This window comes from Pipra filicauda, unplaced genomic scaffold (genome assembly GCF_003945595.2).
Source record: "Pipra filicauda isolate LSUMZ 115617 unplaced genomic scaffold, ASM394559v2 scaffold2_size9829703_pilon, whole genome shotgun sequence".
NCBI classification, from domain to species: Eukaryota; Metazoa; Chordata; class Aves; order Passeriformes; family Pipridae; genus Pipra; species Pipra filicauda.
The window spans coordinates 2406974-2430019 of record NW_024104421.1 but is presented as its reverse complement, the minus strand read 5'-3'; the positions used below and the strand labels follow the sequence as shown (position 1 = coordinate 2430019).

At 43.8% G+C, this 23046-nt stretch overlaps 2 protein-coding genes across 3 annotated transcripts in view; one reads left to right on the top strand and one right to left on the bottom strand.

The window, feature by feature from the left end:
- Window positions 1–1360: 1360 nt before the first annotated feature.
- ATP6V1E1 (ATPase H+ transporting V1 subunit E1) lies at window positions 1361–13040 on the bottom strand. Its single transcript, XM_027726656.2, has 9 exons — window positions 12938–13040; window positions 9405–9470; window positions 7817–7926; window positions 7274–7340; window positions 5371–5460; window positions 4004–4072; window positions 3516–3610; window positions 2596–2683; window positions 1361–1989 (listed from the first exon to the last, which is right to left on the bottom strand). The coding sequence occupies exons 1-9, from the start codon at window positions 12968–12970 to the stop codon at window positions 1927–1929; spliced, it is 681 nt and encodes a 226-aa protein (XP_027582457.1). The 5' UTR covers window positions 12971–13040; the 3' UTR covers window positions 1361–1926.
- Window positions 13041–14762: 1722 nt separating this feature from the next.
- BCL2L13 (BCL2 like 13) overlaps window positions 14763–23046 on the top strand; it is a 41622-nt gene continuing 33338 nt past the window's right edge. Inside the window, exons 1-2 of one of the 2 annotated variants that reach the window (XM_027726541.2) lie at window positions 14763–14992; window positions 20318–20515. In XM_027726541.2, the coding sequence (XP_027582342.2) occupies window positions 20386–20515 (130 nt within the window). In that variant the 5' untranslated portion in view covers window positions 14763–14992; window positions 20318–20385. Of the gene's footprint in view, window positions 14993–20317; window positions 20516–23046 lie in introns of those variants that run through there. The other variant, XM_027726543.2, reaches the window with a different exon arrangement.

The following is a 23046-nucleotide window of genomic DNA, read 5'->3' as shown; positions in this document are numbered from 1 at the left end:
GCATCTCCAGACAGGAAACAAATCTGCTTCAAAAAGTACTCTTTGAACCAAGAAACACCACAGTTAAGCATGAATATGTGAAGATTTTCCTTTCCTGCAGGTGTGTCACAAAACCAGAGCCCAAAGCTTAGTCAGGAAGCTGGATCACTGTTGCAAAGATCAAAGCTGTAACACTTATCCAAAATCTAGAAAAGGTGGGACTTTAATCCAGATACACTTATTGCCCAGTCACAGAAACATGTATTAAAAAGCAAAGCACTAAAGGAATAAATGTCACAAACCATCTATGTGGGAAAACAAGAACTGGCACCTAAACGCAACAGTAAGGAGCAGTAAAACAAAAAATAAACCCCAACCTTGCTAAATAATCTCATTTTCTAAGAGTAAATTTAAAGTATTTCTTCTAGACATGAATTAAATAAGTTTGGATTCAGGATTTTCTCAGCAGTCAATCTCCATTTGAGAGAAAGGAGGCAGTAAAAGGCTCATCTAGCATTTAGAGCCCACTTTACATGAGGGCACCCAACTCAGCTTGAGAAGAAAGGGCCTCAGGTTAAAAACACCACATAAAGCAGCGTTGCTGCAGCTTTCAAGTATTCTTCATGGCACAATGTAAAACTCCTACTATTCCTGATTCACTGCAACACTTAAGAGAAGATGATTTCAAAACACACTCAAGCAGTAATTCATCAGCTTCTTATTGCCACAAAAGAAATTTCAGAATTGAGCACTAGGCAGAAGAGTCAAGTATTCTGGCAGAGGCTTGTAATATGGAAAGTCACCCCAAGAATTTTTCTGTCCTACACCATACAATGTGGAGACAATACTGGTCACCACAGCAGAAGCAAAGGAGAAGTAAATAGCAAAACTTAACAGATTTAGTAATTATTATAGTTATGCTACTGTTAATTAAATTAATAGTTACTGTAACAATACAGAGAACACTTGCAACAGAGTCAGCTGCTGTCCCTCAGGTCCTGAAACTTAATTACTACAGGGTTATGGTTTGGATCTCCTGCACAGAAGCGACAAAGCTGCGACTGGAAATGGATTGCATTTGTTTTATCTGAGCAGCACAGTCGTGTTACTGTAGTTCCCTCTTGTGAAAGAAGGCTGAGGGAGCAAAACTACTGACCCATTTCTCAGGGAGAATGACGGGCATCCTGGAGTCCTATTCAAAAGCCTTGCCTGCCATCCAACGCTATTCCAGCAAATAGCTTGACACCACTCCGTGCACTTGAGTTCTGGCTTCACAGAACAGTTAATACACACAGCTCAAGTAGTAAGTCCTTACTCACACAATCCCACTCTTCAAAGGTTGCTGCCAATACCCCAGAGAGAAGCGACAGGGAACTCCACATACACACACACGCATTTTTATTTTAATAAATAGAGTTTTACAGGCTCAGGCTTTTTATTTTAAATCACATATACAGAACAAGAAATGCCTGACCAAGTAACATGAATTAAACTACTACCTTGGGAAGGAATACATGCCCTCTGTAACACTGAAGACCTCAATTGAAAAGGGATTTGCCAGCAGCAAATAAAAGCAAATTTGCCAGCACAGTGATTTACTTCACAGATCAGACAACTTGAAAGAGATGTGGCCAAAGCAAACAAAGTGACCCTAAATGGACCACTTGTCTTTATAGTGTCACAACAGTGTAAGGAAAGCCAAGAGCCCAAATGCCTCCACTTCCTAGTGCCACTTCTGGATGAATATGTATGTCTTCACATCCTTTGAGCAATACATTCTAACCACAAGTAGAGAGGCTAAGCACAGCAGGTATGCAAAATTATTCCATTGAAGAACAGATATTGGATGACACAGTAATGTTATATTTCAAGATTTCAAATTAGCAGATGCTTTTGCATCCCCTTCAGTATGGCAGTGGAACAGATCCCACCTCCTCTCCTAGAGGTTTAGTCCAAAAACTTCCTGTTGGCATTAGCACCAAAGAGAGCCACTCTGATTTCTGGCATCATCTGTGGAGAAAGAGCACATCAGTTCCATGCAATGGGCAATACAATTCCTGTATGTTCCTCCTGCAGGCACTGCGGGATAGCTAGGCTAGGCTTCAAAATTAACAAGTCAGTTCACTTGAGCTTTCTGAAGTCTTTATCAGATCACACATTGCCTGCTTCTCTCTAGACTGGAAGGACTGCCTGTACTGCAGCATAAGAAATAGATGCCAGAGCTAGTTCGGTGGTTTGGTTTTTTTTTTGCACTAGGATTTAATAGGTGTCAGCCAAAGTTTCTGGTCCCAAGCTTGCTTCAGTAATTCAAGTTAGCCTCAGAATTTCAGCATCCTGACTGCAGTGTAGTCATGCCAAGTCTTTCAGTATCATAATTTATAGAGTTTTATGCTCAAGCTTAATTCAAAAGGGAGCGTTCTGGGGAAAGCCATGTTTGTTGCAGACAAGCACAAACAGTAGGTAACTTAGCTCTTTCTATTAAAAAATAACTTCTTGTCATCCACGTTGAAATCTGATCCCATGCATTATTGTGACACACTGGAAACAGGAGGGTTTAATTACAAGACCAAACTAGTTAACTGTACTTTGTTCACCTCAGTTGTTAGAGAAACTCACCTGCTGGGCTACAAGGTCCAGTCGACTTTCCAGGGTATTGGAAACCTTAATTTTACCATCACCGTTGTAGATTTCAACACCTCCAGCACTAAAAAGTGACAAAAAAAAAAAAATAATCTGTGAACTCCATGGGTCAAGAGTCAGAACACGGCAGAGAAACTATCGTAAACCAGCATTTATAAGCAAGTCAGATACACAGATTTTTATTTCTAAAAAACCAAACTTTTTGATCGTGTGTTAACAGGAATCAGCACAAAGTGATCCAGTGAAGCAGCAGTGCAAAGCACCTTTGGAGTTATCAGAGCCCACAGCCACGTGCAAGGGTCCTCATCAGCATGATCTAAATCTTAAGTGGAGCTATGAAACTTGTCACTTCAAAACAGCTTCAGACTCTGTGTTATTAAGACAGTTACCAGATTTCGGAAATGAGGACGAGTGATAAAAGAATTGTTTGTTGGTCCATACACAAAGATCACTATCAGAATATACAGCTTTGTGCCATGTTCTTTAGAGCCTTGCAGACAGAAGAGACATAAACCCCATCAAGTGATTATCCTGCAGCACCTTATGACTCAGTTTGCATCATCTTGAGACTGAAAGCAACATCCATATCCTCTCTCTTAAAAAGACCAGTGGTTAAGTTTCTATGTGCAGTTATCCTCTACTCCAGTACTGTGTGAATCAGGCTGGAGGGTGCACAAAACTTTTACTGACATTTTTGACTGAGACACTGCTTGCCTGGAGAAAACTGCAGAGTCTGTGCCTGATTAACACAAAGAAGTGCCAAATTCCACAAGAACAGCAGCAGACACTGTGAGGATGTTCCATACTTAATTTTCTGAGAGTGTTCTAGTACAAGCTGCATCTTGAAAAGTTGCATTATGTTAGTCCTGTGTATAAAACACTCCCATTTTCCTTACATGTCTTCTGGCAGGAAGTTGTCTTGGTCAATGTGAACATCCACATCTCTTTTTATGGCATTTTTGTAGACAGGAATGCTCTTCTGTACCGCACTCTAGATAGAAGATAAACTTCCAGTTAGCATGACAAATGCTATTGCACCACTCAGGTTCGACCACTCAATTATTTGTAGTAATAAAATGAAGGGATTGAGGCCTCTTTTTTTAATTTTAATTAAGCAAATGCATTTCAGTTTGGCTTTTGAGCCAAAGCCAATTATTATTCTTAATACTGTAGCAATGTATAAAGTTTCCAACGTAATATCCAAGCAAGCAAATGATCCCCAACTTTGGAAGCACACTTAGGTTCTTGCATTGTATCTACAACAGAAGTGCAACAAGCAAAGCTTGTTTTCATGTCACGCAGAAGGGATCTGAGCAGCAAATATTTGCAGTCAGGTCTAGGCCTTTGTGAGCAGGACACTGTCAAACCATTCCAGGTGTCTTACCTTAACCATTGGGAGATCCGGCTTCCTGCACCGAACAACTAATCTGGGCTCAAGTAGCTGGTAGAATCCCTGCAGGGAACAACCACTTCAGGATCACACAGTCACCATTTTAACTGTCTTAGAATTATTTAACCCCAAGAAAGGAAAGAAGCTGATCAACTTGAAACCCAGAACCTGACGATATCAGCCTCTTTTATTTAGTTCTTCGCTCGCAAGTTCACCTCATGCAGACATTCTGTGAGGACAGCACCAATACCTGGGAGAGAGCCCAAATATGGATGATGGGTTTGGAACTCAAGTGCAACTATACATGGAATCATAGGATTGTGTTGGCCCATTAATGTTTGTGTATACACAAGGAGCATTGCTGTCTATGTAGACTGAGGACACAGCCAAGCTCTTGAAGACATGCAGTAGTTTCAGATGCCTGTTCTAATAACTCCTGTCTTGCAGCTCCTGTGGTAATATCTGAGGCTAGAATAGATTAAAATAAGTTTAGTTCCAGTTTGAAGAGATCTACAATGATCATCTAGTCCAACTGTGAGTACAGATCTCTCACTGGATCAAATACAATGAGCCAAGACAAACGTGGCCAGTTCGCAAGAGCAGGACAGGTTTGTTTGATGTACAGCAATAACAGATCTGAGTGTGGCAAGGAAACCCCACTAAATTGGAGGCACAAGCTGGTAGGAGACACTGCTGAGAAAACTCAGCCATCCAACTGTGACAGGAGAGCTCATGGGTGGCTCCTGGGAGTTCACAGAAACAGGACCAACCCGTACCAGGAGGCGGCACCAGGGCCCGCAGGACTGACCCGGCCAACGCCTGTTGGATTTTTGGCAGTTGATTTCTGGGGCTTGAGGACGTTCTTCTAGGTAAGCAAAGCTTTGATTTCTACCTCATATGCCTCTCACAGGCACATGCCATACTACAGTAAATTTGTCAAAGCCAGGGCTTATTAAGTCTCAAACACCCAAAAGACTTTAGAAGTGGATAACTACTAACTTCTGGGTTTGGAGAAACAGCCTTTGTCAAAGGTGCATTTGATCCAGCCAATTACTACAGGACCTTAATGTGTGCAGCCTAAAATGTGCATGTTACAGTGTATGTGTGCACATCTGCAATTATTGCTACAATGGAACTGCTGCTTGGCATATCAGGTTCTACCCCTCAAAATAAGCTGCGACCTCTTCTGTTCAGAATCCAAGCCTGAAACATATTGAACTGATGTTTAAAACCCAAAGATCACCCAGCAACATTTGATCTAGACTCCAGTACAACTGTAATTTCCAGTGGGTTATTTCTGACAAAAGAAACTTAGGGGGATAGGGCAGCAATGATCTGTGTTCTACAATTTAAATATTTACCTGTAGAACTAGTCCATCCAGCAGTGTCTGGTACCTGGCAGTATCCTTCACCACCTTGGCAAGTCTCTGCTTGGCCTCATTCAGCAAATCCTACATTCAGAAGAAATCAGATCAGCAGAGCCCATCTGTTTGGCATTTGGTTTCGTGCCTACCAACTTTCTGTACTTCTATTATAGCTATCACACCCTGCCAACACGTAAATGTACACTCCAGCTGGTGTTCATCCAAGCTAGACCTTCATCTCTGTGCATGGCACACTATCCTCTCCAAACACTTCCCTTCTTCCTGCCCTGATCTGAACTCATTAAAATCTGACAATAAGTCCTTTCTCATGAAAAAGGGAGAGCTCAGTAGTAAAAGGATAGTACCTGCAGCATTAATTCAGACACACTAAATATGTTGTAAATAAATGCTTCATGTAAACTAATAAAGTTGCCCAAACAAATTTTTCAGCTTTATGGTCAAACAAAGAAACCTAATCTATCTTTCTAGCAAATAATATTCAGGTTAGGTATGTTTTAATTGTAAGCAAATGCAAGTCAAGATTTGAAAGAGAGAGCTTATTTTTTAATTTGAAGAAGTTGGTCTTGATTATCTTTATTTGACAAATCAATACTGGATGGGATTGAATTTTTAAGAAATTTGAGTCACCTCAAACACAGCTCCTAGAACTGAACCATCATAATTATTTCAGATAAAGAAACCATGATTTGGTATAAACCCTTCCCTACTGTCCTGCCTCATGGCATTTAGAAGAAGAGTGCAGGGTAACACAATCACTGTGAGGATATAACACTATCACAATTTAATGCCATGGTCAAACCTAGTTACACTGCCCTCCCTAGAGTAACACAGCATTTCTGGAACTGCTCATCTCTCTTCACAAAAGAAGCCAAAGATCTGATAAGGGAAGAAAGAGTGAGCAGCATGTGATTTTAAATGTCTTAAAATGAGGAAGAGTGTTTAGAATTACTCAGAAGCATGAGGTTGAGTCAGCAGATAAATGAGGAAGAGATTACCCAGCAGAGACTATCACAATAGAGTTAGCTCTTCAGCTATCCACCTTCCTCCTCTCTGTGAATACAATCTAAAGTTTGAAACTCGGTTTAAAGAGTCAATAAACTGGTGATTTTCTTCTGCTAACTCCCCTTTTTCATGGTAGAATCAACTTGAACATTACCCTTTATCCATTAGCTTTTATTTCTGACTTCCACAGGTCTCAGCTTTTCCAACAGCTCAACAGCCCCACCTAGCAGAGCAGGAACCGTCTCTAAGACAGGCGTGGGAACGCAGCACAATGAGCAGAGTGAGAACACACTGCACGTGGTGTAAGACAAACACAGTAAGCCCGACCTAAGCCCAAACATAGCCTGCTCTGATAAACGATCACTCACCCTGTAAGTCAAGACACGGACTGGTCACCTACTAGAACAAGAAACAAAGCTTTTCATGTAATATGGGCCACTGAAGGAGACAGAAAAGCCCAGTTAATGGTGTTTTAAGCCTCCTTGCTTACACCACGGCAGCTTTAACACAGAAACGTTGCTTTGGGCAAAGAGAACCTCAAACTTCTACCAGCCGTGCAAGAGGGTGTTCCTGCTCTTTAAAGAAACAAGCTGTTGTGCAAATGACAGATACAACAGTGCCTGCAACGTTCCTGGGAACAGGAACAACTGTATTTTCCTAAAGGAGCACATAATAGAAACAGTGAAAATAAGCTAAAGTAGATCAGCAAATCTGGACTAAATCCTTAATGTCTTTTAGGAGCAGCTTGGAAAGCCACTTTCGTATGTTGAAGCAAACGTCACTCACTCCCAAATCCTATTTTTCTTTAGAGAATGGTTACATTTCCTAACACACGGCAGAAATAGAGCCTCTGTGTATTTACTGGAGAGATACTCACTGCAATAAGGTCATCCCTTGCCTTGAGGACCTTCAGTCTTGCTTGATTCATCAGGTTGGACATCTGACTGCAAGTTGAATGATATACAGGAATCAATCCATCAGCCTTTGACAGAAGAACTGCAACATTTATCTGTACACCTTAAAGATAACAATACTACAGCATTTAATAATGAAGCCTGTTCACCTGTTTGAATCTGTTTCTGAACCTGCACAAATGATTAAAATGCAGAACTCTGTCCTTAAGTAAAGACCCACCCAAAATAAACCTGACATGATCATTTGTCCCAGGGTAACAGACCAGGGCAGATTTCCAGAAATTAAGTACATAAAGAAACATGAAGGATCCTTTCATTGCTCTTCCTAAAAGTTACACTACTGTAGCTCAGCTCTGACAATTTCTCTCCAGAAAAAAACCCTAGAAACTCAGAATTAAATATATCATCAGTTTGCCTGTTTGCCAGGGAAAAAGAATTTTGTATAAAATTAGCAATAAAATGAGAGGTCAGGCTTTGAAGTCAGACATCTAACCTAAGCAACTTACATTTTCTTTTGCTGTTCTATTTGCTTCTCCTTCTTTTCATAATACTCCATGATTTTCAGCCTCTGTGTCTGAACAAGGCGACCCTTCTCAATGTTGAATTCTTCTTCTGCCTACAGTAAAAATTAAATAACTGAAGTGGAAATTGATTCCATGGGCTGAAAGAAACAGAATCAAAATGTGACAGCCATTCTTTCAGAGCACATTCCAGACAAGATAGGATGATACAATTTATGGTTCCACATAAAATAAAACATTTCAACCAGTCCTCAAGTCAGAGTGAGTACAGGATGTGTTCTGCTGAACTAGAACCTTGCTCACCAAGATAATGCTTATTTTATTAACTGACTGAGGCATGTTTCCTTGCAGCATGTATTCCTCAGGCACAAAATTACCAAATTTATGTATTATATACTGTTTACACGAAACTCATTTTAGCTTCAGCTCTGATTTGTTTTTACAGAATTGGTCTCTTTTCTGGCTACAAAAGATTCTACCTAAAACAAGGTACCCAACCCTCAGTGTCCACAAACGTCATTACTTTAAATAATTCTTTCACAGGGAGAGTGACAGTATAGATGTTACTTTTGTGTAAAGCCTAGCCAGGCAGCACGTGAAAACACATGGAAAACTTCCCTATTTATACCTGAGAATCCAATCCCAACCTTTGACTTCTGTTTGCAGATCCTCAGGAATACCTGCTTTGGTGCTGATTAAATATTTGTGTAGATCTAAATGTTTAAGGGAGATTACATATTACTAGTAATGCATATGCTGAGTCCAATACCAACAAGGTGTTTCTGTAGTGGTATAATGCAGACTGTTAGGGCTGTAAGACACCATTAATCCTTCTTTAGAAAACATCTACACTCTATCACCTGATTAATATTAAACTTGGTCTCTTGTGGCTTAACCTAAGTGAAGAATTCTGCAAGTAATTCAACACAAGCCTTAAACATGAACTGATGGTTTAGTTCCCCAGGATCCTACTGAATCACATCTAGAATTAAGACTGCAGCTGTCTACACAGTTTTAGGTACAGTTATGAACCTGGTTACAAACAAACTTTCACCAACAAAATCCAACCAGTCTAACTTTCATCTTTTAGCATTCTGGGACATGTATGAGTTCTTGTGCAATATTATAAATAGTTATAATAAAACAATACTATAATTATTAGCAGAAACCTCAGCAGAATTAATAGTTACGAAGAGAACTCCTTCAATCTCAGTGATATCAAGTTATGGACAGGAGGTGGGGAAAGTGTTTCACTTAATCCAATCCAGTCACATTATCACTCAGATCTCCTGATTGCTCAAAAAAAGGAGTGAACTTCCACATGGATAAATTTTTATCTGAGAACCACTAAGAAAACTTAGGCCAAAAAATAGCTCCAACCTGTTTTCATCTGTCAAAAGCTAAGAAATGTTAACTTTATTTGGCACACCATTTTTTGCTATGTAATAACTAAACATGGAATCAGCTGTAGCTTACAAAGGTGTTCTAGGCCTGCTCTGACTGCAACTATCAAAACAGGATGCCAGATGCAGTTTTCCTTTTGCACTTACTGACAGTGAACTTCCATTTTTACCTTTGCATCTATTTCTTCAGCCTTTTCGTTGGCTTCCTGCTCAATGAAAGCCATCATATGCTTGATCTGTGACAAGAGAGAGGAAAGAAAATATTTTGTGTAGGAAAGCACTTTGACTAGAGGAAGTAGGTATATATATTCCTCATTTGTACAGCAGGTCCTTCCATATCCATTTACTAATTCATTTAATGTTGTTTGCAAACAAAGTTAAATTGAGCATGCAGGCCAAAGAGTCAGTTCATCTTAGCATTGACTACAAGAAAATTATTTTTCCCAATAATTCTACATAATGGTGTTTCAATGGCTATCACTAGAAGAATGTTCCTCAGATATGCAACCATAGAAAAAAACCCCAACCAACCAAACCCAACCACACAAAAAAACCCAACCAACCCAAAAGTAAATTTGTATAAATGTGAGGCTGGGTGTTTTTCATTCTTCACTAATGAGACCAACTTTTTGGCCTCCGGGGTTTAGTTAAAAAAAAAATATTCAAAAATCCTCACACAGCAAAATTAGTGTGTTTGTTATGACATTTACATGAAACAGAGAAGACTGACATAGATGGCATCTGAATGAACCTGGGCCTTCCACACTCAGTGACCAGTGAAGCAAAGCAAAGGGCTACTGACCACTCTGGTCAGATCTGTACCACCTTCAAACACCTGAGAAATCTTTCCTGAAAAAAAAACCATAATAAATTCTGTAAAGATCTACAGGGTCATTAAAAAATGCTGCTACAAAATGACTTTACAAAGTAGTTGCATGTCAGTTTGGAGGAGCTGGGGAAGGACACAGAGGCAGCAGTGCTAGTTGATCCAGACCACATCAAGCATATCACATGCTGCTTCAGAGCCTGGTATGCACCAATATATTCCACTCGGAGAATATTTCTGAAGCCACCTCAAAACACTATAAAGCAGAGGTCCAGCATCTTAAAGACAAGGAAAGCAATTGTATTGAGCTCTTCTTATCTATCACATGCCTTTCTGTGACCAGGCCTAAGGTCAGGATCCCATTGTGGGGCAAACCATAAGGACTCATGACCACACAAACTGCAGCTGGGAAGGGGGTACATCCATTTCCAGGGGCAGGGGGAGCAGACCACAAAAAGCTATGGGCTTTTTGCTTGCACTTAGTGCTGAGACACGTTTTGCAGACAACCCACTCTGAGTAAACTCACACAAAAGATTCTACTTATAGAATCTCATGTTAAAATGTAATATTTTAAAGAGATTAGGAAGGTGCCAAGTTGAGCACTGAGCCAAGGTGCAGAACAGCACTATGCCCACAGAGAGGAGAAAACAGAAGTGAACCAACAAGTGGAAGATTTTAAACATGTGCAGTGGAAGAAGTGAACAGTAATATCCACATCCTCAAATCAAATCAGCAATTTTTCTTCTAATTCCAGTTTGCAACACTTTAAAGTGTGTATCTACCTACAGCATCAGTTTTCTACCCTGCACTTCAGAAAGGACAAGAGAGGCACATAAAGTAAGGAAATTATTTTGCTGAATAGCCTATTATTGAAGGAGACTAAGAACTTTTGTATAACAGCAGCAACCCTCACATCACTGAGTCACTTCCTCCAGCGTGGTTTGGCTTCTGAATTTTGGAAAACTACTTCTAACAATTCTGGGTGTTCAAGAAACATCCTCTGCATACAGAAAAGGAACAAGATGGAAGTAAGCTAATACAGAACTCACTTCCCCTGGTATGGTAAGACTGAACAGTGTCACTTCCTTCAAATGCTGCTGTACTGAAATCCTTTTTTGCTTTTTATAGACATGAAAAGAGGTCCACAGTGAGATTTTCACATCTACAAATAGGATTAGTTTTAATAACACTAACAAAAAATGTATTTTGAAATGAGACATTAATTTTAAAGTATTATTTCCAACAGAAAGGAAGAGAGGGTTTGCCTATCAGCAGTACTGTGATTATCCTTTCCATAGGAAGTTCTAGATGTTAGACTGGCTGTAGCTAGAAATAACTAGATGGAACAATCTATTAAACACCTCTGACAGAATAGAGCAAACAAATCTATCAACGGGAAAAATCCTTAATTAGAGATGATTTTCAAAGTGAAAATTATTGAAAGCGCCATGGCGAGTAGGTAAGAGGGTCAGTTGGCAAGTTCTTGCCAGATTTATACACATTCAGGACTGCCATATCATCAGCATTCTCCTTTCCAGTCAACAGGATCATCCAAGGCTCAGGAGCGTAGAGCATTGACAGGAAAGCTGCAGATCTGAAATGCTACGAGAACGTCACGTTTAGTACATCACCAGAGCCTGAACTAACCTTTGAAGTTCAGGTCCATCATGGCTGAGCAAAACCACCCCTAAATCCAGATTTATTTTTATTCTCTTCATGGAAGAGGCAGGAAAAAAACAAACAAGCTTTGTGGATAAAAGGCAATGTTACAACTCTCCTTTAGGAGGAAGGCAACCCGTTGATTTTACTTTCAATGCGATGCTTCCTTGCCAAGAGACCATGTTTACTGAATGAGAAAGTGAGACACAAAGTACTTGTGATGCAAAGGACAAAGGGAACTTGCCTGATCTGCTCATCACCTGTAGGAAACCCCACAGACCAGTGCTGACTGGATCCGTGCAGCCTTTAACACGGCACAGCATTTCCAACCCAGCTGAAAGCAGCTTTTTTAGGCGGGGGCAGTGTTTACTGTCAACAGGGACAGGCTGTCCTGCCCCGGGAGGAGGTGTCTGCAGCCAGACTTACTGCAGGGCTGCAAGTTTCCATTTCAAGCCAAGCCCAGGCTGCCCCACTCTGCTTAGATGTGAAAAAGGCATTCGAGAACACCACACATCCCACCCAAAGGCTGAGGTACAGCCAAGTGGATGTAGGACAGCTACAAGCAAAAGAGAGATGGAAAGTCCTTAGAGAATCGTAGAAGGGAGGTTGGAAGAGACCTTTGAGATCACTCAGCCCAACCATGAACCCAGGACTACCCCTGCAACCCCTAAACCACTAAACCATTAAAATGTGTCACCCAGATGCCTCTTGAGCACCTTCAGGGATGGTGACTCCACCACCTCCCTGGGAAACCTATTCCAATGCCTGACCACCCTAACAACGAATTTTTTTTTTCTTCTAATATCTTCTGAATCTCCCCTGTCTCAGTTTAAGGCCATTTCCTCCAGTCCTCTCACGGCAGAAGAGATCGGCCCCTGCCTCTAAACATCTACCGCAGCATCTAAAAAGCCGGCACTTGTCTAGGGCCGTGTGTTTATGTGCCTTGAAGTGCAGCTAAACCCCGCAGACAGCAAACAGCCTGCTCATGAACCCTTTCCTTATAACCTGGCACAAAACGTCACCAAAACGCTTCACGGAATAAACCAGTTTGTTCAGAGACTTCTCCTCCCCTTCCTCCTTTCCCAGAGGAGCGCCCGGCTCCCCCTCGCAGAGCGGGACACACGATTTCACACCCCCAAAGCCCGAACCAGCCGCCGCCGCGGGGGCCGGGGTCGCTCCTGCCCGCGCTCCCCACGGCTGAGGCCCCGCGGGCCTACCTGCTTCTGCACGTCGGCATCGCTGAGCGCCATGGTGGTGGTGTCTGCGGCGGTGACGGTGTCTGCGGCGGTGACGGTGGTGGTGACAGTGACGGCGGCGGTGACAGTGGCAGTGACAGTGGCGGTGCCCGAGGACGCGCCCGGTGCCGTCGGTGCCCAGAGCGGAATCACATCCGGGTCGGGTCAGGCGGCCGCGAGCCCCGCCCACTCCCCTCCCACCGGCCAATAGAGACCCGCGCTCCGCGTGACGTCACGCCGCCGTGCATGGCGGGGCGGGGCTCTGGAATGGTTTGGAATGGCTTGGAACGGCTCGGAGTGGCTCCGCGGGCTCCGCGCCCTCCCCCGGCAGCCTGTGCCAGAGCTCTGCCGCCCGCAACGTAAAGAGGTTCTTCCTCGTGTTGAGGTGGAAGCTTCCTGTGTTTAAGTTTGTGGACATTGCTCCCCCAGCCCTGTCGCTGGGCACCACGGAAAAGGGCCTGGCACCATCCTCTTGGCACCCACCCTGAGGATAGTTACGTGCATTGATGAGATCCCCTGTCAGCCTTCTCTTCTCCAGACTAAACATGCCCAATTCCTGCTGTCTTTCCTCATAAGAGAGATGCTTCAGACTCCTCATCACCCTTTCCAGCAGCTCCTTGTCTCTTGCTGAACTGAGAAGCCCAGACCTGGAAACAGGGCATTCTGTGATTTCATGAAGGAAAAGCAAAAGGATGCAGGAAATAGGTGGACAAGGGGAGGGGAAGGACGGCCTTGCAGCAGCAGGGAGGCTGAAGGTCACTGGCTGTCAGGTGGAGTGGGCACAGGGGAAATCTTGTGGTGGCCCCTTGGGATGGTTGTGCTGCTGTGATTAACGAGCATTTCATTGTAGTATACACGGTGGGGATCCAAGGCATTATTTATTTATTTATTCATTCGTTATTTATTTATTATTACCTTCTGTGATGTGGTGATTCTTCAGAAGTTCTGTTGCTGCTGCCATTCTTTTCTTTCTGGCAAAATTTAAGGCAATCTTCATAACCCGTAATAGTGTTCGTTTATTCTAGTTGGCAGGAAGCTTCTGTTTCTGTTCTGCAGGTACATTTACTGGAAAAAAATAGAACCCTTCCTTGCGAATCAAGTGTCAAACGCGGCATTTGTCACACCCGTGATTCTTCCCGATTTATTCCTATTTCCTTAATTTTTACTGTGCATTTGTCACACCCGTGCTTCTTCCAGATTTATTCCTATTTCCTTAATTTTTACTGTGTATTTGTCACACCCGTGCTTCTTCCGGATTTATTCCTATTTCCCTAATTTTTACCGTACTTTTCTATGTGGGGGAAAAAAAAAAAAAAAGCTTATTATAAAACTTTGGTAACTTTGATGTTTTTTTCATATGGCAATTATACAGTGCAGGAAAATCAACTTGTTCTTTGAGGGCTTGAGAATACTTTGTATTACTTCTAAATGATATTATATTATAATACACGTGAACTACGTTCAGACTCGGTTTGTTTTCCTTGCGGCTCCCCTACCCTTGCGGGGGGGCGGGGGAGGGGGTGTTTGGGGGGGGTTAAAACGCCCACGTGACCCGGGGGTCGGGCCCGCGGAACCTGAAGTGCCAGGAGGTCTTTTTGCTCCGAACCCGCAGGTAAAAGGCGGAAGGGTTGGCAGGAATCCCCCACATCCACATTTCCCCCTGTCTCCCTGGGACTCCGAGCACCGCCCCCTCCCCGCCGGCAGTCACGTGACAGGGGGCGGGGCCCTGCCGCGCGGCGCGAGCCGTGACGCGCGGCACGCGCCGCGACGAGCCCCGCGCGCGCTCCTCCCCTCCGCACCCGCCCCCCCCGCCCCCTCCATCATGGCGGCGGCGGCGGCAAATTAGGGCAGAACCCGCGCTCACCGGCCGAGCGCGCGCGCGCGCGCCCCCCCCACCCCCCTTCCCCACCTCACCCCACACACACACACACATACACCATACACACACACACCATACACCGCCCCCGGCGGGAGCGACCCGCGAGCGGCGGCCGCTCCTCCGCCGCCTCCTCCTGTTCCTCCCCGCGGCGCCCGCAGGTGAGGAACGGTAGGGTGAGAGCGGGGAGCGAGCGGGCGGGCGGGCGGGCGGGCGGGCGGGCTGGCTTGCTGCCTATTTATTTACACTTATTTGTTTATTTATTTACCTTCACTTATTTATTTATTTGGGGGGGTGGAGGGAGCGGGCACCGGCGGCCTCGCGCGCGCGCGCCCCCGCCCCGTGAGGGGCTGAGGGGAGCGGAGGGGGGGCGGCGGTTGGAGCCGGGCGCGCGCACGGACCTTCCTTTCCCCCCCCCCCCCAGCCGCGGGGGGCGCGCGTCGGCGGCGGAGGCGCCCCCTAGCGGCCGGTGCCGCTCTCGCCCCCCCCCCCCCCCCCCGGGGCCTTCGCTCCGACCGGGACACCCCCGGGACACCCCCGGACACGGCGGGAGCCCCCGCGGAGCCCCCGGGTCCCCGCCGGCAGCTGCGAAGCGGAGGAGCAGAGCCGGCGGCTCCCCCGCCGCAGGGGCCGCGGGCTGCGCGTCCCGCACGGCCCCGCCGGTGACTCATCGCGGCTCCGAGCCCGCCCGGGTATAAATATCTCATTCATCGCCGTAGTAACTGAGGGGCTCACGCTGCTCTGGCGCTGCTGAAAACTTGGAGCCGAGTTTTTGTCCAAGTAGGCAGAAAGTGAATGGAAGGTTGTTAGTGAAAGCTGGGTTTGCCGTGGTTTAATGTTGTGGTGAGGTAGCTTGAAGCTGGAGAGGATCGAGGACCTTTGTAGTGGGTAACTCACACAGTTTTTGTTTCTCTTCCTAGAAGAGAAGTCACACCATTTGCCTAGAATACTCTAATTATATTTCCCAGTAAGGTTGACTACAACCACTGCCCAGATAAACGACCATAGTATTTTCCAGTATTTCTATCCATTAAGTGCCACCAGAGGATCAGCAGTGGATGCCATATCGATTCATTTCCAATAGGGACTGACATGTTTGAACTCAGTAGTTCTCAGTTTATTAAAAACAGTCTCTTAGTCATGCTCTCATATACTGTTGGAAAAGTACTCTGAAGAATTTTTATCTCCCAAGTCGATCACGATCAAGTGTCTTGGATAGACCTGTCTGTTATGTGAAGTGTGTTCAGAGGCAAACTGCTGCAAGGTTGAACTAGTCCACACATGCAGGTCTCATCTGAAATCCGTACACAAGCCTCCTGGTAAGGTTGCAGAGCGCTTGGATATTTTCCATCTTGTTGATGTGGGGTGTGGTTTTTCAACTCCTTGAATTTCGGTACGTTTGGATAAAGAGCACAATGTAAACCTAAGGCTGTAGATACAGCTGAACTGACAGGAGTTGCCTGTTTCAGAGACTGGTATCAGGAGGATGACCCAAACCATGAGCATTCCGGTGTCAAGCTGCCCTAAAAATGATTTGAACGACATTTTGTTGCCTCTCTAAATTGCCTGTCCATGCTTGAGTGAATGCTTCTGGCTGAGGCCATTCATGCTCTGAAATAACTGCAGCACAGGAGGTGTTCTGCTAGAGCTGTCTGGGGTGATTAGGTTTGTAGCCGGTAAGTGAGGCCTGGTGACCCGGGCTGTAGGTGGGAAATGCATCCAGCTCCAGCCTGACTCTGTGTTCCAGTGGAAGTGAAGGGCAGCGGTGCTGCTGTTTGTAACAAGAAGGCAGCCCCTGACAGCACCGCTGCTGTTTCTGAAATACACACTGACACTGAACACTTACTATTTTGTTTATAAACACGCAGCGAGATACTTGATGAGGCTGCAGGAGGGCAAGTCTCAGACCTGCAGCAGCCGAAGAGGTGCACGACAGATCCATGGCAGCTGCTGAACTGTTCCGATGGGCAGCGTTGTGCTGCTTTTTGGGGGTTGAATGATGCACAGTGAAAACTCGATGCACGGTGGCATTTTGCAGATAGGGCCTGAAACACAGCGGAGCCTCATCACTGGGGGATTATATTCGCTGTATTCATTGGTAGCCTTGCTTTGCCCGTTATCCAATGTATAACTCTTCTGTGGATTAGGACGTGACAGACTGCATGAAGAAATGTCAGTCTGGCTGGAACTCCTGTTCTCAGGTCGGTTGAGCAGCTCAGCCCACATGGAACAAGTGACAGCAGGGCTGGAGGAGTAACAAGCTAAGTAAGCTTCAACAGGTATAGCCTTCTGTTCCCCCAAGGCTGCAGGAACTGAGAAAGGTGATTTTTTTTGTAGGGAGCAATTGGTAATAATTTCGATCTCTGTAGCTTTTTAAGGGCAATATTCCTGCAGTGAACCTGTTAAACCAGAAGTAACCCTCTAGCTCTTGCTCTGAGACTTATGGAGTCTGTATAATACCTTATTTCCTGCGTTCTGTTGCATCTCCTGTACAAGCTTATTCTCTTAAAGTGTTTCTGGACTCTCTTCCATTTTGCTCCTTTAGTGGAAAGCTCTCCTTCCTCTGATCTGGTCTCTCAAGCTACATGCCCTTTTTCAATCCCACTCATTCCTGTAAAATGGCCTTTTCTGAGATATTTACAGTATCTGAGTCAATATTTCTGTATTTCTTTTTGTAAACAAAACCAGTAATTCACAGTTTGAAATGAGTAATTCGGTTGCTGTGCTGTGGGCTTGTCTCAAAGGAAAACCAGGGCTTCTGAAGTGCATTTCCACTCATGACATTCTTTTGTGTGAAGCTGAAGATTTCTCCCATTCAAGTTCTTAAGTCTCCCTTCTCATCTCAGTATAAAACTACCTCTCAGAATTGACCAAAGGGATTATTTTTTTTCATCCAAAGCTGAGTTTTGTCATTCTTTTCCCAGGGAAACCTTAGCCACTATTTAAATGCACTGTGGTCTGATTCTCTCTCTGGTTTTTTTTCCTCCTCTCTCCAGAGGAGCTGAGCTAAGCAAGCTGAACTTTTTGTGAAGTAGGCCTCCCTGTTGCACATGGATCAATGTGCTGCTCTGGAATCTCTTGCTTGTTGTCATCAACTTTTTTTCTGTCATCTTCTGCGCTGATATGGAATTATATCTTGAAAAATAATCTTTGTCGTACGTCCAAATTTGTTCTTTGATCCACAGCCTAGTTTCTGGATGTCTCTGGACCATCTGTCAGGCTGGTTCTTTCAGAAGAGATCAGTTCAGGTTGTCTGGAAGGGCTCCCATGCGCCGTGGAGGCACTGCGGGAAGCACGTTGATTCCAGGGCTGTGGATCTCTGCGGAACAAACCAGAACTGAAACGCGCTGGGGAGCTTTTGCTTTTTGGTGAATGGCATCTTTCCCACCTGGTGATGTGAACATGTGATGTGGTGGTTGTGCATGGGGATCTTGTCTGAAGAGCAGATCTGTTGTTAAGGGATCCTAAAGTCCTCAGAGCAGTTATCTTTCTCCCAAATCCCCTTGTTTTATGAAAGTCTCCGTTTATGGAAGCGGCTGAAGGATAACTGTGCATTTTGCAAAAGCTCTGCTTTATCTCTGCTATGATTTCTTACTTTTCTGAAGTAGGATATGGTGCCCATAGAGCATTCTGGGATGGAAGAGGCAACATAAATGTAGGATTACTGCTCCAAGGGAAAAGGGATGAGGGTTGGCTTAAAGTTTCGACATTGTTTCCTTCATAAATGAATCATTACTTTGGGTCAAGCTGCAGGAAAGACACAACTGAAGCTTTCTGGTAAAGGCTTTCAGGCATTTTCGAAGACGTGGTGTAAGAGGCAGGGCTGCCATAGTACAGTCTTCATGAAAGAGTCCTTTTCTGTTTTCAATACTGAATGAGTTTCAGAAACTAGAGTTTCTAAAGATTAAAGAAAGAACACTTAGCCAATTTTACACCAACTCTTTTCCTTTTGCAGCTTTTAGTTTGATGGGTAAATTTTTCTTTGCCAAGCTACCTACTCACACAGCAACCATGCCGCAGCGCAGTTCTAGTTCTGTTTATCCTCAGTAACCACTGTACAATTGCTGGTAATCCGAATTCCTCTTCAGGGAGGAGGGATTAGAAGTTAGCCCAGACATCTTGAATAGCTAGACAGGCCAGTGCTTTTCTTTTGCTTGCTCAGTTTACTATTATTGTTTTTAATCTCGATCCGTCATTTGCAGATTGTGCTTTGGGTTTGAAACTTGGCTTTCTCTCTTAGTCTCAAGGCGTTTCCAGCGTAATCGAGAACTCTCTTGAGATGGTCCAGCTTCTGTTCCCTGTATATAGCACTTTGCTCATTCTGACTGCTTTAAACTTTAAACTTGATTTAAATGTTTCTTCTAAATGCAACTGCAGGCTCACACTGTTTAAATTGTCTGGCTCCTTTCAGTGTCTCTTTAGTAGTATGAAATTTTTTGCGTGTCTTTCATTTGGACATTCATTCTGATGGCCAAGAATAGGCTACTACTTGTTTGGGAATGGCTCTTTGAAGTCATGGAGAACTTAACTTTCAGAGTTTATCATAAACCCCTAAATATTACTGTTTGATTCATTAAGTTGATAGCATGTTGGAAATAGTTATCCAGACTTCACCCCAAAAAAAGAGCTAAAACATGTTGATTAATCTGAAACATCCTTTCAACCTGTTGCTTGGCTCTTTTCTCCACTTCATCTTGTTTTCTGAGTTGTTTTTTTTTTTTCCCTTGTCCTTCATGACTGTTTTCAATTTCTCTCCACTGTAGTGTTTCCTCCTTCCTTATTTGAATGTTTGAAAAAAGCAACAAAAAAGAAGAGTAAAACAGGGAGTTTCTTTGGCCAGATGTTGCTGTTAGGTGTGGCTTTCTGGTTTATACTTATTAATGTCTGGGTGAGAAATCCAGGACACACAACCATCTGTTCTCCCAATCCCTACAATAACGTGGAATTTTCTCTGTTGACCATATGTTTTCTGTTGCTGTTGGAACAGTGAAATGAATTCAAGGCAATTGTGGTCACTTCTTCTGCATTAGAACTTTTAAGCATCATAACAGTGAACCTGAGAAAGCAGAGAACTGGGAAAATATTCATGGGAGGCTTAGGGGAAGAGAGATTCCTCCTCTCTTCTTCAGGGGAGGAGAGATTCCTCACAACCTGTCTTTTTACCTCACACTGTAGTTAAGTAGGTCTTCAGAATCTGCCAAGACCTCTTTGTGTGGTTGAGCTGGGAGGCGTTGGGAGGAGGACGTGTGGTGGGGAACTGCTCAATTTGCTTTCAGGTGAGAGTCTGTGTGCCAGGCCGGAGCTGGGCTGGGGCGCAGTTGGGTTTGCTCTGCATGGTTCTTATTAAAATAAGAATGCATAGGATATCAGGGCAAAAACTTGGATATTGCTTCTGGATTGTTATGTAATTCCTGGTTATGTAGGAGTTCACGACCTGTTGCAGCCTTACAGACAACCAAAGAAAACCCTCTGCTCTTCCCTTACAGTCTTCCTGGGCTCCCCGGAGCGCTCCTGCCGTGCCCCACCAGGACACTGCCGCCTGCCCGCCAACCTGATGGCGTCCACTACTGCTGTGCCTGTAGGATTCCACTATGAAACCAAGTACGTAGTGCTCAGCTACCTGGGGCTCTTAGCACAGGAGAAGCCGCAGGAGCATCCTCCTCCTCCTCCTCCTCCAGCTCAAGGTAACATTTGCATATTCATCTGTACCATTTACTTGTGCAACTCTGCTTGCAATTAGTTCTTGGGCTGGCAGCGGAGTGTGAGCCTGATGTTTGGTGTGACACATCTCTTGTTTTATTCCCTGAAAACTGAATTGAATTTCAGTTGAAATAGAAGAGATGTTGATGGAAACAAAGCTGTTTGTATGTAGATGACTGTTTTAGTTTGAGCTAAGTCAGGGCCGACTGGTGTTTATGAAGCAAGTAAGTGGTTTTAGTAGCTGCCTTCAGGCCAGGAGGGATGAATATATATTGTCTTCATTGAGTTTGAGCCCATGCTTGCTTTTCTGGGGACACAAGTGGAAGTAAGCAGGGGTGAGGTGGTGTTTACCAGCTGAGTGATGGCTTGAGCAATCTCCTGTGCTAAATAGTTTTGCCCTATTACATTGAGGCTTCTGTTGTTGTCAGTCAGTGGCAGTGCTGAGACGGGGCCTATGCTGTGCCTATTTATTTATTTATTTATAAGAAGTCAAGGACTGCGTGGAGTCAGATGGTTCTTCCAGAACAGGTTTATGCATAAAAGAGGTTAAATAAATAGATAGAAGGCAAAATAAAAGAATTCTGGTAGGTTGTGTTTGACATAAACCTGGGGAGTGAAGCTTTTCCCTATTTTGTGGTGGCAAGCACTTAAACAATGTTGTTTATCAGGATTGCTTGGGTGACTTGCCACTTCTTAATGATGTTTCAGTCACTAGTAGTTCCTATGATTCAGAACTTATTCTGCTTAAAGAAGAATTAAAAATACCCAAACCAGACAAAGTCTTTAAAATATTTTTTTTGAACAGGCATTTAAGAATGCATACTATGTCATTTACTGACCTTAACTGTCATGAAGTGAGGAATTCCTGGAAAGAAAAGATTGCATCAAAGTTATGACAGAAATGATTTTCAGTTTGGCACTAAAGCCTATAGCATATGCTGGTTGTATGATACATAATTCATAAAATTAATTTTAGTGTATTTAATTCATAAAATTAGTCTGAGTATATTTAGGATCTGTCTAGTACTTCCACTTTGATCTGTGGTCCATGAAAGGAGAGGCACCTTAGTGCCAAGATGCTGTTTCATAAAACCCCTAGTTGAAAGACATTCTTATTTTAGCAATAATGTCTCATTCTGAATATCCCATCCAGTTAGAACTGGGCTGTAACTGGAAATGTACTGAGTACATAGAAAGGTTCAGTGTGGAAGAGTCTGCTTTGTTCTTATAAATGCAAGACTCAGAAAGGAAACTGTTAGTCTTAAAGCTTTTTAAAAACAATTTGGCTGTAGTTACCTTTGAAATATTTGCAAGCTGAGAGGAAACCCTTCAACTGATTCTCATTACTGAAACCTCTAAGCTTCTAATTTGAATTGAAGAGCAATATTAAAGCTTTCTAAAGAGGAAGCTACAAGTGCTTGAATAAAAATTTTGTACTCAGGTAAGAGGACTTTAAAGCTCCCGAGTGCAGATAACTATTGAGTCTACAGTTCAGATATTGTTTAGATATGTTAGCTTGTGTGACAGCAGGCTGCAGCTGGATTTGCTATTAAAATACCCTAAATCATTGATGCTTTACAAATCTGCCCTTTCATCCTTGTTGCTTTAAACCTTCCCTTTTAAACAAGAAGTCTTCCTACATTTTCCCACCTCATTCCCAATACCAGACAGTGCCCACAATGTCTCCTCCCCTCGTCATCTTTCACTTTAAATAGATCTCTCTTTCAGTATTTTTACTGCTTTCTGATCAAAGCCTCTGCATAAAATAATTTCCCCTTACTTTTAATTTGCCATCTTGTTTCTCACTCTGTTTTGTAAAGCCTTAGATGGACTTCAGGCTGTGTTGAACCAAGTGCAAACACTTTATCCTTCTGCTTCAGGATTTGTTTCATTTCTTTCCTAACTCTCTTTTCCTGGTGCTTTTCTGCTTTCCATGCACCTGACAGCTCTCATTTGTCTGACAGCTACTCTTTAAAAATCCTTTCTCCTACTTCTTCTCTCCTTGCTTGTAAACAAAGAGTGTTTCCCTGCACTCTCAGGATATGTGTGGCAGCAGCCCTGTGGTTATTTAGAGGTGCTGTATCCATCTTCTCTGACTGCTGAGTAGTTTGTATACAGTCTGTATCTCCTTGTTGTCTGGCACGTGGCTGATGCCTCCTTGCTGTACTCTGCTCCATGTGCTCTGTATTCTCCCCTAGGAGAGGAGTAATACCCATAATGGATATTTCCTGCCCTGCTAATGCACTGCTGGGACACAGATGGGTGTTACAGCGTGGTCTGAGAACCTGATAAGAGCAAGAGAGATGTGAGAGCCGGTAAATGAAATGGACAGTTGTTGTCTAAAATCCCGTCATGAGGAGGAAACTTCTGGGGTTTGATGACTATGACACAGGAGGGTGATAACAGCTTGACGTTGCATCGTGCTTGCCAGTGTGTTTTTCAAGCACCATCATCAGTCTGATGATCCCAAGTTCCTCCCATTGTTGATTTCTGTGGCACTTCAAAACACTGGTTA